This window comes from Caretta caretta, chromosome 9 (assembly GCF_965140235.1).
Source record: "Caretta caretta isolate rCarCar2 chromosome 9, rCarCar1.hap1, whole genome shotgun sequence".
Lineage (NCBI taxonomy): Eukaryota > Metazoa > Chordata > Testudines > Cheloniidae > Caretta > Caretta caretta.
In genome coordinates this window covers 48,273,346-48,291,374 of record NC_134214.1, presented here as the reverse complement: position 1 = coordinate 48,291,374, position 18,029 = coordinate 48,273,346, and the positions used below count along the sequence as shown (strand labels likewise).

At 45.2% G+C, this 18,029-nt stretch overlaps 1 protein-coding gene and 1 long non-coding RNA gene across 3 annotated transcripts in view; one reads left to right on the top strand and one right to left on the bottom strand.

The window, feature by feature from the left end:
* The first annotated feature begins 437 nt into the window (after window positions 1–437).
* The window catches only part of EFHD1 (EF-hand domain family member D1), a 37,712-nt gene continuing 20,120 nt past the window's right edge, over window positions 438–18,029 (top strand). The window contains exon 1 of the mRNA XM_048864730.2: window positions 438–892. Within this exon, the coding sequence (XP_048720687.1) occupies window positions 588–892 (305 nt within the window). The 5' untranslated portion in view covers window positions 438–587. The remainder of the gene's footprint in view (window positions 893–18,029) is intronic.
* Window positions 2,913–18,009, bottom strand: LOC125642854 (uncharacterized). 2 transcript variants are annotated; one of them, XR_007358517.2, is made up of 3 exons: window positions 16,480–18,009; window positions 15,355–15,504; window positions 2,913–6,130 (listed from the first exon to the last, which is right to left on the bottom strand). It is a non-coding gene; the product is annotated as an uncharacterized LOC125642854 (long non-coding RNA). The 2 variants fall into 2 exon arrangements; XR_007358518.2 differs by lacking the exon at window positions 2,913–6,130 and adding an exon at window positions 11,389–11,759.

Here is an 18,029-nt window from a genome sequence, read left to right as displayed (position 1 = left end):
GGGAGGGGCTGGGCTAGGAGTGGGGTGAGCTGGGCTGGGTCAGGGTGTGTGAGGTAGTGGAGCTGGGGGTGGGAGGGGCTGGGCTAGGAGTGGGGTGAGCTGGGCTGGGTCAGGGTGTGTGAGGTAGTGGAGCTGGGGGTGGGAGGGGCTGGGCTAGGACTGGGGTGAGCTGGGCTGGGTCAGGGTGTGTGAGGTAGTGGAGCTGGGGGTGGGAGGGGCTGGGCTAGGACTGGGGTGAGCTGGGCTGGGTCAGGGTGTGTGAGGTAGTGGAGTTGGGGGTGGCCGGGGCTGGGCTGGGTCAGGGTGTGTGAAGTAGTGGAGCTGGGTATAGAAGGGGTTGGGCTCGGAGTGGGGGGCTCGACTAGGAGAGGGGTAAGTGGGGCGTGTCCGGAGAGCCTGGCTTCGGGGCTGTTTCTGGGGCCCCCAGTCCCAGGCACGCGAGGGAACTTTCCGGCGCGTCCTTAACTCTCCGCCCCGCCCTGCTCCTGGAGCCTGGGAATAAAGTTCAGGGGCGGCCGCGGGGCGCGGGCTCGGAACTCGCCGTGTGAGCGCAGGGCGGCTCCCGCCTGTCCCCAGCGCGCCTCGCCATGGCCACTGACGAGCTGGCCCAGAAGCTGCAGCGCCGGCTGCTGCTAGAAGAGAGCGGCCCGGAGCCTGCGCCCGGCGGGGAGGAGGCAGCGGCGGGCTGGGGGGCCGGCCAGGAGGAGGAGGAGGAGAGCAGGAGCTCCATGTTCGCCAGCGCCGACTCGGAGCTGGGCGCCAAGCTGAGCCGCAGGCAGGACATCAACGATGGCACGGCACGGCCCCGCCAGGCCAAGGTCTTCAACCCCTACACCGAATTCAAGGAGTTCAGCCGGCGGCAGATCAAGGACATGGAGCAGATGTTCCGACTGTAAGCAGATCTCCGCGCCTACCCCCTACCCCAGCCGGCCGCAGAGCGCCTGCCCCTGGCTAGCCGCCGGCCGTGCGAGTGCTCAGGGGGCTAGCCCCGTGCCCCTGTTGTGCCCAGGACGCGGGGTGCCTTTGGCTGGCGCCGGTGAGCGGGCGGGCTGGCTGGCTGGCTGAGTTTTGGGGAGCAGTCCTCCAGCCCCAGTGTGGCTGGCGAGAGACACAAGGGAGAGGGTGACTTCGGGAATCCTCTGCAGACAGGCCCTGCTGAGTCCTGCTTGAGCTCTGACAGAGCTGAGAGTGAAACTAGCATTTAAAATGTGGGTTCTTGCATTGCAGCCCTAAACACACTTTACGGGTGCGAATGAATGAGGTTAGGTTGTTCTGACTCCGGGAATTGATAGGCTTAATTGGACTGCTGCTGACTGTGCATGAGACTCCGACTGCAGAACCTATGTATTTGCATCGGAGACCAAAACTTTCCTTCTCTCCCCCCACCCCTCTGTACCACCCGTTGCTTCTTCCTCTCTGAATCATGTCTGATTTGGCAAGTGTTTGCCACTTTATCATTCCAGAAAAGTCACTTTGCAGCAGAAACACTTGACTCTTCACTCCTTTCCCTGCCTCTAGCATCAAACCGCAGTTATATTTAGCATGTTCCTCTAAAAGTGACTGTTTGCCATTTATTTTAGTAACTCAAACACTCTTTGAAAACAGGCTTTTCATGTTTGTTAATATGCTGTTTTGCAGATTCCTGAAAAATATTCCATGGCATTCCTCCAAAACTTGGCTCTGTAAAAATATAAACCTCATTCCTGTAGAATGCTTTATCTTATTTCATAACTGGGTGGTGAGCCTGAATCTTGAGTTGTCTGGAAGCAATAATAGAAGTTTACTATTGAAATAAAGGGCTTCCTTGATACTTTCCTTTTAAGTTCACCTTTAAAGCAGGCTAAGTGGAGTATTCTGCACACAAAACGAACCTCTTTTTAGTGTCTGTGATGTCACAATTCCCAGTTCTGCTGTAGTGTCTCTCCCACTGAATCATTGATCTAGTGCAGTTCTTGGAAGCTGTGCTGGGTTTTTCTATTCTAAAAGCTTTTAAAACACTATAAAAACAACTTTTAAATACACTTTGTAAACTGTTGTGTGCACAAAATGGGAAAGCTGAGCCTCAAAGAGCACTAACTCTGCTCCTTCTCTGAGTGGCTATTAACACAGCCTGTCTTCCCCATCTATTTTTCCCTCTCCTAACTTTAATCTTCCTGTTGATCTTACCCACAATTCCAGCTGTTTATTTACTACCTGGTGACTCCCTCCTTACCGCTCTCCACTCACCTGCCATAGCTCCTCTTTTTCTCTTTGTGGAAGACTGCACCACTTTTTCAACAAGATCCTCCCACAATCCCCATGCAGATCCTTCCCCGATTTCCATTGGTGCCTGTTTGTTGTCTACCTCTGGCTCTTACCCAAAGTAACAGGTACAGGTTGATGTCTATACTGCCCATGTAAACACGCTTTATCAGTGGGGCTTCTCATGCAATTTTTTTAATCGCTCTCCCAGTGATTAAGATAAATAAATAAAACCACCCTGAACGGGTGGTGGTAGCTTTATCGCCTGGAGCTGTCTATACTGGCGCTTTTCAGCGCTTAAACGTTTGTTGCTCAAGGATGTATTTTTTCACACCCCTGAATGACTAAAGTTTAGCGCTGAAAGTGGCAGTGTGGAGACAGACTTTTACTACAGATCTTTCTTGCCCTCATTCTCAACTCCTCCCTCTTTCTTGTATGCATCTTCCTCTCAAAATGCAAACATTCCTTGGTGTTGCCCACCCTCAGAAGCCCCACTTGCTTCTACTCTGAACTCAGAATGCCTACGCTGCTTGTCCTGAGTTTCCCCGCTTGGATTTTCTGTTTTGTTTTAAATATCTTTGCGTTCAGCTCTAGCATCATGCCTATAAGAAATTATCCAATTAGTGATGGGCCTATGTCTATAGACCAATAATTATCAGTTGTGACATTACAAAGGGGTGTTGTAGCTGAGTAGACGCTAGCTAGGGTGACTCTAGAGAATTTAAAATGATGTGTGTATTCGGGTTAGCGCTTGTGTGCGTGCTGTATGCTCCTCGAAGATTGATTAGTGCGGGGTGGGGGGCTTTCACACCATGCTGCTGCTGCTGCAACTTTTTTTGCAGTTCATCTTTAATTCGAGTAAAACAATGGTTATTTTTGTCACCATTGTTTTGGAACAAGACCCTTTGCCAGTCGAATGAGATGCTTTGCTAATTAAACCAATTAATCTGGGGGAGGGGGAAGAAGAGAGCAAATCCAGGTGGAAATGAATGATAATGAGTCTCTTCCAGCTCAAATAACACAGACAAATAAAACAATTAAAATATAAAACATGAGAGATTCAGCAAAAGGACTGCATTCAGTTTTGGAAATCTGAACAGAGCTCTTGCCTATAAAACTTATCTGGCTGCAAAGTTCAGCAGCTGCTGGTAGCTCTGTTTAATGTGATGACTCTGGAAGAGGACGAACTCCTGTCCATTGTTTAATTGCATTGCATAGTGGCCCTCTTAGGGTTTTTGGTTTTTTTTGTACATATGAAGAGGATGGAATAGAAGAATTTTCAACCTAATACACAGGAGAGTTGTGTGCACTCAGTGCAAGTCATTGTGCTTCTTCTCGTATTATGCAGGAGAATTGCATGACCTCTTCAACTTTTATTAGGTTAAGACCTACTTTTGATTTCGTGCAGCAATTGGAAATGAAAGGCTAACTAATGACTTCTCTTGAGTAATGATGTCCCTGGTGAGAAAAGTTTCTGAGCTTTGAGTGGTGGCAATAAATCAAGTCTCAGCTGGCATCCACTTGGCAATTCTTGCACATTCTCTAAAGCAGCATTTACCTAAGTAGGCCATTTCCCTGAAGGACTGGCTCAGGTGGAGATATGGGTGGGTTGGCTTCTCAGTTTCTCTGAGTCTCTACTTCAGTTTTAAAACAAAAAAAAGCTGTTATTGTTGCAAACAATTTTCAAAATATGACCCCAATTGCAGTTGTCAAAGGATAAATACTGGGGAGGGGGAAGAGTTACTTAAGTTAGGCACCAGTGTTGACGCAAGAACAAATGGATATAAACTGGCCATCAGCAAGTTGAGGCCTGAAATTAGATGAAAGTTTCTAACCCTCAGAGGAGTGAAATTCTGGAACAGCCTTCCAAGGGGAGTACTAGGGCTGAAAAACTTAACTGGCTTCAAGGCCGAGCTTGATACATTTATGGAGGAGATGATATGATGAGACTGCCTGTGATGGCATGTAGTTGATCTGCGACTGCTAGTAGCAAATATCTCTAGTGGCCACTGATGGAACACTAGGTGCGAAAGCTCTGAGTTACTACAGAGAATTCTTTCCCTGATATATGGCTGCTGGGTCTTGTCCACCTGCTCAGTGTCTCACTGATCGCTGTATTTGGAGTCGGGAAGGAATTTTCCCTGAATCAGGTTGTCAGAGACCTGTGTTTTGGTTTTGGTTTTTGCACCTTCCCCTGCAGCATGGGGTACAGGTCACTTGCGGGTTTCAACTGGTGTAAATGATGGATTCTCTGTAACTTGAAATCTTTACATCATGATTTGAGGACTTCAGTAACTCAGCCAGAGGTTATGGGCCTATTAGTGAAGGGGACTGGTGAGGTTCTGTGGGCTGCAATGTTTCAGGAGGTCAGACTAGATGATCATGATTGTTCTTTCTGGCCTTAAAGTCTGAGTCTATTGAGTAACTCCAATGTGGAGGGATTCTCTGCAGAGAAAGCTGACATATCTGGCAAGAAAGCAGACCTCCTGTGCCTGCAAGACAGAGACAACCAAACATCCCTGGTATGCATAAAGCAGTGAACATCAAAAGCAACACCTATAGTAGCACAATACTTGTATGTGACAAAAGATAGATGAAAAATACTGCTGTGAAACATCAATCTACAGTGGAACTCTTGTGGTTGAGCTTGACCAAATAGCAGTAGTTTGTTTGCAAACCACTTAGTGAACAATTTGCATGGCCAACTGACGTTCCTCTGTCAGAAAAATCGTGCCTTGTCATAGGCGACTTCCCCAGTCACACAACCATCTGAGGATACTACTACAATGGGGAAGAAGTTATGAAGTGGGAGGCAACAAACTAGACCTTGTTGTACAATTTCAAGGATAAATGTACCTTTCAAAGCTCATGTAGGGATTGCACCCCTCATTCCGACATAGCTTTTGTCACCTCTGAAAATATAGGGAGCTTCAGAAGGGAGGTGTTCCCAAGATGGCAGCACAGACTAGTGTAAGTGACAATAGAGGCTGCAGTATAATCCAGGAAAACAAGGCACCTGATGAGATTCAACTTCCAAAAGGCTGATCTGTCGGTAATAATACTCCAACCCACAAGCACTCTGGCAAACTTGTCTCCCTAGTGTGGAAGATTGCCCAAAAGCCCATCTCCAGGAGATGTCAGACACTAGATGTGCCTGGACTTTCAGAACAAACCAGCCAACAATATAAGAGAGATTCAGAACTGTTTGACTTGGATCCCTTCAGTGAAGAAACCATCAGGTTCAGGGAAATAAGGAGTGGCACAACCTCTGGGGGAGCTGATTGAAACAACAAGCATGTGCCGTAATAGCAAAAAGCATGGGTCACCATTTGCAAGCTTAACCCTAATGGACATCAACCAAAGCCTATCGTCACAGTCTCTCCCAACCAAGTTGCACACCAACTCATCCTAAATGGTAAACCAGCCCACAAAGCAAAGTGCAAAACAAAACAGGCTAAGCAGGAACTCTGCTGTCACTTGAGAGATTGTAGATTCCTCAATGTGCAGGTCAACACTGCGGAGCTAGCAGTAGCCATGAAAATCCTGAAGTGTGGAAAGGGTGCTGGATGCAATGGTGTATCTATTTGAACTACTTCTACACTTTGGGATGAGAGCAAAGAAGTGGCCACTTGATTTCTTGAATTCTTGCATGGTGTCAAGGCTGATTCCATACTCTGGCACTCTGAGCCCACAAGGATTCTAAAAATTAATACTGGCCACTCCAGGCTTGTATTAAACTTCCAAGATTACAGCTTTTCTCTGACCTTGGATGGGTAGACGCTGCCACCAACCAAGTGCAAAAACCCCTTTGAGAACCCAGGAAGGTGCACTTGGGATTTCCTTCCTCTGGGGTACCCTCAAGCCCTTTCGCACCCTCTCCGGGGAAGAGCTGAAAAAGAAAAACAAAGGAAATCAGCTGTTGCCACCAGCTAATTAAACAACGTGTGCACAAACCCCTTAGGACACAAAAATCCAATTCTGTTCTTAGAAAAGGTAAATTTTATTAAAACTAAAAGAGAAAATACATCTGGAAACTCAGGCTATTGCTAGATTTTAAAAGAGCAAATACAAGGATTAAGCATCAAAAATAGTTTCTTGAGGTCCAGCTTAAAGGTTACAAGCAAAACAAAAGCATTTGGGGTTAGCACAGAGGAGTCCACAAGCCATAAAGAAATAAACCTAATCGTGTCTTCCTAGACATTCCCTGATCTACTTACATATCTGGGCTTTCAAATGAGTAGTTTCTAGGTATGATCTGATGATTTTTTTCATACCTGGCCCAAAACTTCTTACAGCATCGCTGGTCTGTCCCCTCTCTCCAGAGAGCAACAACAGACAGACAAAAGGGGAGTCCTGTTTCACGTTTAAAAAGTTTTAGCCTTCCTATTGGCTCTTTTGGCCAGGTGCCCACTCACTTCCTTTTACCTATGCAGGGAGACTTTTTAACCTTTTACAGATAAAGCAAGTAGAGAACAACTACTAAGAGGGATTTTATAGCTGGCTGGCTGGCTGGGTGTTCATAAAAGGGAGCTACCCCCACCCCTTTAATTTATCAAACATGGAGACAATGCAAATACCCAGGCTGTGGAGACAAGCTAAAGTGGTTGCACATAAACCACATATAGAACTGAACTTGCAAAGACTTACTGACCAATATCCTTACTCTGCTCAACTTACAAGCATATGACTGGATGAAAATGGGTATAATTGCATAATAGTGGAAGGGCAGCTGACTGATGACCAAGTTGGTTTCCACACAAGACATTCATTCTGTGGTTAAGTTGTAAACCTAACTCAATACATTGAAGATAGCCCCTGTCATTTTGCAGGTTTTGGAACTATCTGTTGGCTGCTTATGACACTATGAACTGAAACTGGCAATTTTGAGAAATGGCAAAATGGTCCAGGTCATGTGCTCTCTGCTCAAGAATTGATGTTACTTCATCAAGACAGATGGTCAGAAAAGCAGATGGTATACTCAGGGGAATGGATTGCCCTAAGGTTCAGTACTATCACCCTTGCTGTTTATTGTCTACAGAAATAAACAGTCAGAATTCCCTGTGTGTGAAAATTAACTTATACAGATGACCTTTACATTGCCATGCAGTCAAAAGATTTGAGAACTTTGAGTGCATTCTAACTGGCCTCCTGAGTGTACTTGGAGAATACTATCACATGTTGTTCCTGACTGCCAACCCAAGTAAGACATAAGTGTATACCTTCCACCTAAAACAGACAGGCCAAGCAAAAAGTCCAGTCACTCTGGGATAGTACAGTCCCTTTAGTACTATGAACATCCGGTGTACACTGGGGTTGCATTAGACCGAATTCTGACATTCAAAGAGCACATGAAGTTGAAAAAGAAAGTGAACTCTAGGAAACTGGTCAACACAAACTGGGGAGCTGACCCCAAAACACTCAGAGCAACTAGTCTCATCTTGTGTTGTTCAACTCCAGAACACAGCATGCCACTATGGTCATGCTCAAGCCACGCACACAGAATTGATACTGAACTTTTTATCAATACTGTAGGTTTTTCATAGGGACTTTGAAATGGACTCTCACACTGTCACTATACTGCCTCGCAGCAGTTGCACCACTATTAGTGAGGTGGAATGTCTTCAGTAAGAAGGAGAGACAAAAACAGGTATATGATCCAAGACACACACTGCACAGATACATTCCACCACTCAAGAGGCTGAAGTCCAGAAAGAGCTTTGCCCCTGAAAATCCCTTCCCCAAAATACCACGATGGAAGGCTGTAGAATAACAAAATGATGCAAAATGCTGCTGGTCTTGCAGAACCTGGTTCCTTTAAAACAATTCCCTCCAGGCACTGACCTTAAATGAAAACACTGGTGTATTCTAAATTGGGGTAGGAGCTGGGCTGGTAAAGACTGGTGACAATATGACTGAGGTGGAAGCTGAGAAATGACCCCAAATGTGATTGTGGAGAGCCTAAGCAAACACTTGGACACTGCCTGTTATGGTGCCTTCTGTCAACATCCTGTTCTCCCAAGGAACTATTCACAATAAGTGATGACACCAGATAGTGGCTGCGGTTTTGGAACAATAAGCTATGATGATGGCCTATCACACTGCTTATCAAAGCATGAAAGAGAGAATGAAATCCACTATAAAGGATCTACATGTTCTTCAAGTGCTCACTTTGCGTAGGCCTTCAACACAAGTTGAAGAGGTGACACAGTTTGCCTCCATCTTCCTGGAGAAGGCTCATCTTTTGAAAATTTGGAAAGGTTGTTTTGAAGACCAGTAAGATCAACATTGGGGATGATCTAGGCAATGAAACTGCCAGACAAGCTCCCAAGACTGAGCCTTGTCTGTACTACAAATGCATTGCTGGTATAGTTATACTAGCTTAGCCCCCTAGCGTAGACGTTACTATGCCAACAGAAAAACGTCTTCTGCAACAGAAGCACTTAGGTCAGCATAGTTGTCTACAGTGGGGGTTGTGCCAGCGCAGCTGTGTCAAGTGTGGTGAGGTTTTTCCACACTCCTGCCTGACATAGCTATACAAGCAAAATGTTGTAGGGTAGACTGAACTGAGAATGTAAGGAGTGAGGTGTCAAATTGAGGCACCCTGGAATATGCTCCTACTCACCATAAGTGCGGAGTAGATCATCTTCATTGTGGAAGTGAGAGAGCACTGAAGGGAACTTAACATCTAGCTAATATGGTGAGTCAGTTTCATTTAGTTTGTTTGCTCTTGGGTACCAGCTGAGAAAACTTGAGGTACCTCCAGGAACTATTGACAAACTAGATTAGAATTCTGCAAACCAGAGAAACTGGGAAGATGGCCAAAAAGCAACCCAACAGTATCATGAAGAGTGTTAGCAGCAGCAAGATCCAAGTGAAGGAAGATTAGAATCTGAATTACAGAGTTTAGGCATGTTGGAGCCTGTGCAAACAGGAGTCTATCTCGTAAACAAGTGCAAGGGCATAAATAAAAATGGGGCATGTAACTTCCAGAAGGAGATTGGCTAGAGAGACTATTTGGACAGATGGCCTCAGGGCAGTGACTGAAAGGACAGACTCTCAGAGGAGAGGGTAGCGTTGAAGTGATCGTTGGAGCCAAATTAGACCCCCAACACAAGCAACATGCTTTGACTAAAATGGGAATTGTGTATTCAAGTACATAGTCTGGCACTAAGAGCTCTCACTAGTTGGTGAGTAGTGCTGTACTTTTAAGGTGTCACTTAAAGTAGCCAGTGTCTTGGTATGTGGGTCTGTACAAGGACTACTGATTGACCTTCTGTGCTAGTACTGTCCAAGGCTGCCTATTGACCACTCTGATCATTCTGCTGTTGCTTGCTTCCTGCTGGTTGGTTGGCTGGTTTTGTTCTTCTCTCACAGAGCTGTCCTTCTAAGGAGGACCTGTGAAACAATTTCTCAGGCCACTCCCTTCCCCCTCCCCGAACTGTTCAGTATGATCATACGTGCATGCAAAGGGGCAGTCCTGGGATTTTGGGAAGAATCTGTAATATGAAAATCTACGGCACCCCTTACTTTATTTTAAAAACAAGGCATCAGGAACGGCTCACTCAGTCTCCTGCTGCAAAAGTGAAGCATGACTTTGTGTTGAGCTCCATGTGTTGCCAAACACTTAGGCATTTCAGTGGACATTTCTCCAAATGAGCTCTCAGTTCTGGGATCCACTAGCTCTCAGCCATTAGAATTTTGTTTGCATTCTGGTGAATTTTAACACTTGCAATGATATATTAGTCTTTATAATCTATGCAACACCTCCATGAAGTAGGCAGAGCAGTGGTGCTGGAACAATTTTTATAGCGGGGTACTGAAGCTGGAAACAATGTATTTGGGTGGTTGTTACTACTTCAAGCCAGGCAGTGTGGCAGAACCCCAGCACCCCTAGGTCCAGCACCTCTGAGGCAGAGTAAAGGAGGGAGAGGAACACAAGGGTTAAGTGACTTGACTAGAGCATTTATTGAGATGATATCAGACCTAGGATTAGAACTCCATTCCTGTGCTTAATTCATTATCTTGGGTTTCTCTTGTGCTGTTGAGCTACCCTTCATAACGACTGGAGATCACAATAACGCCTCATCAGAGGAGTTTGCTTCAAGGCAGGCAGCCAGGAGGGAACATGTGGTGGCCCTAGCACCATCAGTAACACTCCGAGTGGAACTACCTCACAACTCTGAATTGGTCTGCTCCTGCCACATATAAAGGGGGATATGACTGCAAGTCTATGGGCCCTACAGATTGACCTTGGGCGACATTCACATATCGGTGCGTGAATAACCTACGATCTTCAGGAAAAGTCCTGGAGATGAGTTTTTGTGCTCTTGGGTGGCCTTCATAAGGGAAAGTGTCAGAAGTCAATGAAAATGAAAACTGAAAATCTCCTTTAGGTTTAGGGCTTGTGTACACTTGGAAATTTACCAAAATAGCCATTCCAGAATAATTATTCCAGAACAGTTACTTTAGTATGACCCCACACATGGATACTCTTTCTCCAGAATGAGTGCCTTTTTATCTGAGTTTTAGCTTAATCCACTTTCAAAGTGAAAAACAGAAGTAAATGGATCCCTAGAATAGGAACTAGGAAAGATATCTTGGAGAAACTTCCATGTGACTGTGTGCATTGAGAGTGCTGTGAGGTCCTGGAGCCATACCTGAGCATTGGTTAGCCATTTGGTAGGAAAGATCATCTCCCTCCACTTGCTTGTTATCAACTTGCAAAAGGTTTTATTGAATTCAATCTCAGAAATGTTGTATCATCAGTACCCACTTTCCATTGCCAGGTGTGCAATCGGCAAACTGGCTTTCATGAGCCACATGGGGGCTTTAAACATATTTTTCTCACAGTTTCCCTAGTACCGTATATACTCGTTCATAAGCCGAATATTTTTGGTAAAAAAGTGACGCATCAAAGAGCGGGGGTCGGCTTTTCAACAGGTCTACACCAAAATTTGATGATTTTAAACACTGTGAAATCATGGAATTGAATATCTAATACATTGTCATTTTGTTTACCTGGAGCGTCTGCAGGCATGGACCCCCTCAGTTCCCTGTGGCTCACCATTCCCAGCCAATGGGAGCTGCAGGAAGTGGTGCCACTTCCCGCAGGTCCCATTGGCTGGGAACGGCGAACCGCGGCCTCTGGGAGCTGAGGGGCTCTGTGCCTGTGAACACTCCAGGTAAACAAAACGTCCCGACCCGCCAGCGGCTTACCCTGATGGGCCGGGAGCCAAAGTTTGCCAACCCCTGAAATATAGGGTCGGCTTATGAAAGGGTCATATAGTTTTTGCTATTTTTACCTATCCATTTTGGGGGGGGGGGGTTGGCTTATAAACGAACTGGCTTATGATCATGTATATACGGTACTTGTTCTTGCAGCTACAGCTGGTCTTCTGGTTCTTTTCTTAGCTGCAAGATAGTCAATTGCTCTGTGGCTTCCCTTGGTTTTCAGATAAGCTTTGTATACTTTCACACATCATGTAGTGAAGTCTCTCTTACTGCTGTTCTAATCTGGCCTTGAAGAAAGAGGAAACGAAAAAGTAACAAGGAGAGTTCCCCTTCCAATATGAAGATTTAGTCTAAATTTTAAACTGCCATGGGCAACACTTAAAAACAACTAGTATAAACAGAAACCCTTTTTTACCAGAGAAGCTGTATTAGGAGTGTTGGTGGAATTTATAAAAGTTGTCTCTGAATCACCTGTGTTCACCATAGGCCCCATCTTGTGCTCCTTCAGTTGGATTTTAGCCCGAATGAGGTGAGAATGATAGGGCACAATGTATCATGTCTGAAGGATGAGATTGGGCTGTTGGCCTTTGTGATACTACGCTCCTTTAAACTTTCTCTTCTGTGAACACACAAAGCCTCTAGGGTGTATGATATTATTAACATGCAACCCTGGAGACCTGGCTCCTTTTAGCTGTAATCAGAGGCACACCATAGGCAATTCAAGGATCTCCATGTGGCTATTACCCAGGTGCTCCAGCCTGTTTCAAGAGGGGGCAGGCCATGAGAGGGAAGTACAGTCTCCAGGCCTACTCTGTAAGTTTTATTAAGCATTAGCCGCATATACAAGCAGACACTGTCCATCCCAAAGAGCTTACAATCCATGATTTTAAAAAAACAGACTACATAGGAAGGGGGAGACAATCAGGTGTGTATGACTTCTGTGTTCTTTTCCAGGTCTGTAACTACAAAACTGAGTTCCTTTGCCCCATAGGGTGGCAATAAATAGAGGTCATCTTCAGCGATGTGATCATGTCTGTTAAGAGCAGGATTGGGAGCCACTTATAATAGATATTGGCAGTGAGCAAAAGTTGATAGGTGTTGAAAGCTTAGCATGTAATGAGCTAAATGTAATGGGTTTCATAATCCATTACAGAAGCCCTGAGCTATATAATCCCCCTCCTTCCTGAAACTCTCTACGGAGCTATATCCAGTGGCTAAAGTAGATAGAAAAAGGGGGAGGTGCGTTGCCTCTTCTGCTAAAAGAACTGCATTCCCCTACCTAGATGTTCTCACAAAATATGGGTTCGCAAACTGTGGCCCGTGCTCCACCAGTGACCTGTGGATAGCTGGCTGGTCACACGTTGCTGGGCTGCCTCCTTGCTTTGAACTTCTAAAATACATAAAAGGAAGCTCTTTAGCTTTCTCATATTTGTGTTACAATAGGTACTACAGGTCTTAACCAAGAACATGATCTCCATTGTGCTGGGTGCTTTACCAGACATGTTGTGAGGTCTGTCCTTGCCATGAAAAATGTAAAGGCCAAGTAGTAAAGATGAGGGGAAGACTCAGATGTGACATGACTTACCTAAGGTCACACTACAGGTTAGAGGCATAGCTGGGAATGGAACCCAGGTTTCCTGCATCCCACTCAGTGCCCTGTCCACTGGACCACTGATGTCCCTGCCTTGTCTGTTTTCGGGGAATAGCCGTCATTAGCAATCTGTCAACTCTTTGTGTAGCTGTACAGTGGTTGATGCCTAAGTGTGGACAGGAGCAAGACAGGCTCAGCTGGTGCAAACTCTGGCTTGATCTTGTGTATGTTTAGGGTCAGCCCTAGTGCAGCTGCACAGTTAATTGGCCAGTGATTGCTGAGTGTAGACAAGACCTATGTATCCTGCATAAGCAACTGCTGTAGTCACAACAGGAATGTTTGATTATATGGATTGGCTGCCCTCCCTCTCCCGTTACTAATTATAAATGGGGAGGGAGCTGGTCTGCAGGAGACTCTCAAAGATGCAAATGGGAGTTGGGCACCAAACTGCCCTTTAAGATGTGATCCACTCTATGGAAAATCTGAGTACCTTGATCTCCTAGAGATGAGGGAGGGCAGCCCATACAACTAAACAACTTTAACGTCAATGTTCATGTTTTAACTGCCCTGCTATCCAGCAGCTGTAACTTTCTCTACCTGAAATGTACATGGGTACTTCCTATGTAAGGCTTAGCAAAGGAACAGTGTTAAAAAGTTTAAACTTGGAGAACTGAAATACAGACTGTTTAAAACAATGAGTCCATTAAATACAGATCCGGTATAAGTGTGAAATGTAGAATTTGTATTTGAATGCTAATTATCTGTTAAACTTAGGTGGAAAACATTTCTTGCATCATGAAGACCGTCCCAGCTGAATGTTAATTTCTCTTTGCCAGAACCCTAGTAGAAGTTAGGCTGCATGGTCTCCCATCTCAAATGTGTCCTGCAAAGTGGGGAAAATGTGTTGGCTTTTTTGGAATATAAAGAACCCCGGGAGGTTCTCGCCTGCTTTCATTTTAATTCTAATGTAGGAACATGGGACTGACATAGTAGATCAGACCTATAGTCCTTCTAGTCCATATTGAGTCATGTTAAGGGCACCTGCAGTATTGACATAATGGTGTTTCCTCTAGTTATGATTTCCCCAGATTTTAGTTGTAGCAAATGCTATTAATGTCAACAAATGAGTACCTTAATTCTGGGATTTCCTAACTTCTTAATGCTTCACTCTGCAACTTTGTGTGTGTGGAATTCACCCATGACTGTGGCTTCTGTTGCTGCCTCTGGCAGTTTAAACTCAGTAAAAAAAAAAAAAAGGTAGTGAAAAGCAAATTCTCCTAAACTTCAAGGCCCTGCTCCTATGACTTGTGTGGCTCAAGTGCAGGTTCACTGTGGGACAGACAGGAGCTCTGAGTTAAACCCAGGCGGTAGAAGACCCTGGAAGTGAAGGGAAGAGGGTCTATACTAGTGATACTGAAACCTCAGTGGTTCAGGAGCCAAACTAGCGAGCAACATTACCCAAAAGAGCCACAGTAGTGTGAATTCATTGTTCTATTTACTATTGTACTGTGTGTTCATATTTAAACAGTATGGCGGGGGAAATATTTAGTTTATGTATTATTTTCACAGCAAAATTACTGCCCGAGTATTATGTTATCAACTACAATTGGTTAATTATATAGTAAAAGCATCCTGATTGGCTGTTAATTAAATTTAGTGTTTTAATATCATGGGCTGCCAAGAGCCACAGGAGACACATTAAAGAGCCACTTGTGGCTCAAGAGCCTCAGTCTGAGTATCACTGGTCTACACTGACCTGAGCTTAGGTGCAAAATGATTGTGTTTTTTGGGGGGTTCTAGTCTAGAGAGAATTGTCTTTAATGCTTGCCCAGTTGTGACTCAGTTTTGTTCAGACTTTTCATGTCCCTTGGGAGGAAACTCACAGTTGCATGTTATATAATACCAAACACCTATTTCCCTCCCTTTCCCCTGGGGTGTCAATGCTTGAATTTTCCCCCCTATAATTTCCTGCTGCTAAGGGTAGCAGTGGTGGGAACTCTGTCATCCAATACTGTTCATAGCCATTTTAGCAGTGGGAGCTACAGGGCTTGTCTACAGTAAACTTACCCCTTAACAATCAGTGCTAGTGTAGACAAGGCCTCTGGTGACTGCAAGAACTAATGTATGCTCTTCTGGCAGAGGGACCAGGAAGTCTGCAGCTCAGACTAATTATAATCTGTAACCTAATTAGCTCTTTATTTTAACAATATGAGAATACTATTTTAACCATTATAATCAATTCCTCTTGGACTCTTACAAACTCTCTGGAGAGTCTAAGCCTTACAGCTCACCTTGGCACAATCTTCTAGCCTGCGTAAATGGCAGCCCAGTGCTACAGGGTAGAGACGTGAATCTGAGAATTGAACTTCATCCTCTGTCCTCCATGCCATGTCTCCTTCAGGGGAATTTGTGGGGAGAATGCCCATTGTTTCATCTTAACCCTAATAGGAGCGGAAAATGTCAGTAAGGCTCCAGTGTTCTTACCACATATCAATTAAACCTGCTCCTTGAGTGCTAAACTGATAAGGAATTAGTTTTAAACTCTCCTTGCGTGTTGTAAATAGAAACACTCAGCCCTGCAGTGGGAAGTACTTCATGGCTCTGTAGCATACCTCTTGCCTTCCCAATACTAAGTAAGAAACTTACTCAGTGCAGGAGACTTCTCTCATCTCTTCTCACGCCTCAACTCTTCCTCCTTCCTCCTTTTCCTTCCCTTTGCCACCATCAAATTGCTCACATGGGAGTAGCACTCATACCCTGCTATCTGTTGCTCTTTCTGATAGGCCTCTACTCTGACTATACTGATTGCTTTGCCTGAACTACAGTCTCCCTGCTGGGACTAGCAGAGGAAGTGGCAAGAGTAGTGTAGCCATACGGGTGCATCTACACTGGCAAAAATTAGATACATAACTTGTCATTGCTCCTATCCCACACCTTATCTACAGTATGGAACTCCAGCACTGCTGCCTTTGTCACAAACCTCCCACATTTGTAACAGTCAACACAAGGGCTTGTGGAAGTGCATGAGTGTCAAGCACACCAGTGGGATGGCACTTGCTCTGAGCAAGGCTATCTACTGTGCATTCCACTGCTGTGACTCTCTCTACGGGTACAGTACAAATGCAGACTATGCAGGATTTGCTTCTCAGCTGCCTGCAGGTCTGAGTGCTCCCAGCAGGACCTGCAAGATTAACAAAGGGCCCAACCTATAATGAAAAATACAACTCTGTATACAAGTGACTTTTGAAATATTGTCCCTCCATGGCACCCCTCCTCCTCCAAAAATACTTGTTTTAGTGGGGGTTGCCCTGGGTGCTGTCTCACCACCATCTCCCACAAACATGAGCTCTGAAAACAGGCGCTCTAGCTGATATAGCTTCTCCTCTCCCCCCATATGCCCAAGTAAATCCACTTACCTCTAAGGTACTCCAGCACCCACTTGTTCTCCTGCACCTCCTCTTTGCTGCTCCTCAATATGGCACTCAATTGACCAGCTTCCTCCAATGCTCTGTAGATGGTGGATGGCTGCACCACCACTCAATTTGCAATAAAATAAGCATGAGCGCTTTTTAGGGATCTGGAAGGAGCTTAGATGAAGTCCCTAAAGAGGAGATTCCACAAGGGCAGGTGGCATACAAAATGGTGCTGCCGCAGGGCCAAGGAGCAAGCAGGGCTCTAACTATCAGTATCAAAGGGTTGATTTCATCAGGTTGAATAGAGATGTATCTGTGGCTGTGTGGGTTGTATTTCCTGTTAACACTTTGAGTGCTTGTGCCCACAAGGCTAGTTACGGAACCAGAGGCCTCAATGAAACGCGAGGATGCATGTATCTCTGTTGAATCATACAAATATATCTCTCTTAAATAGCATGGTCATGTGGCTCTGAAGTACCGGAGTAACCTTACCAAGATTATATTATTATATCTTAAGCCTGTTTGGGGTGGTGGTATGCTTGTAATCCAAGATTCACAGGATGCAATTTTAATTCTGCAGGATCTGTAACGAGTTTTTGAGTCTGGAAGAACAAGTCCTCTTCCCCTCCTCCCCACCCCACCCCCCATCCATCTGGGGAAGGGGTCTTGCCAGCTATCAAATACACTGTACAGTTCATAACTATTCCTGTGTTTCAGATTTGGCTCTGAGGGCTCTGTAAGCAGGAATGCTTTTTGATACTGTATTCCTGAGCTGTTCTTATCCCCTGCCTCGCTCTTGAAATGAGAGCAGAGTGGTTACAGAAAATCCAGAGGTTAAACTGTTTTGGAAAGCCCTGCTCTGAAGGCTGGACCTGGCTCTGCGAACTGAACACCTATTGTGCTACTGGTACAATGTCGTTTTGCCATCTCAGCCCACTACTGACAAGACCTAATTTCTCACAATCCCAGCTTTGTGCTGCCTGTTTGCTGGCAGCCATGAAGCTGTGCCTGATAGTTCCAGGACCCAAGTACAGTTGGCTAACCCCTCCAGGGCCAGCCCTTCTACTGTAAGGCTAGCTTAGCACGCTGAGGGGTCAAATGAGTGCTGTCATAGCTGACAAACTAGCCTCCTGATATCATGGAATAAGAAGCCAGAGTCAAACTGAGTTTTTGGCAGTGGGATGTCTAATTTTTAGACTAAAATGATGCTAAAGTGAGCATACAATACACGATGTACAGTACATCAGTTTCTTTTGGAGCTATATAACCCACATTTTAAGGAGTCATGTGTGAACGATAATCAGGGATGCCAATGCTGCCTTGCTTTATTCCCCATCACCACAGGTGCACTAATCAAACTGGGAAATGTCTTCCATCTAAGGATAAAGACCCCAATCTGGAAACAAATGTTTCATTCAGTAGCAAAGGTTGCTGGGTGTGACATGTTGAGACTCTGTTATAGTGATATTTACAAGCCTGGCAGGATGGACATTGTAAAGTCTTGCATGTTGTCTAACAGCAGATGAACTTGCTAATGCTTTTATGAGGAGTGG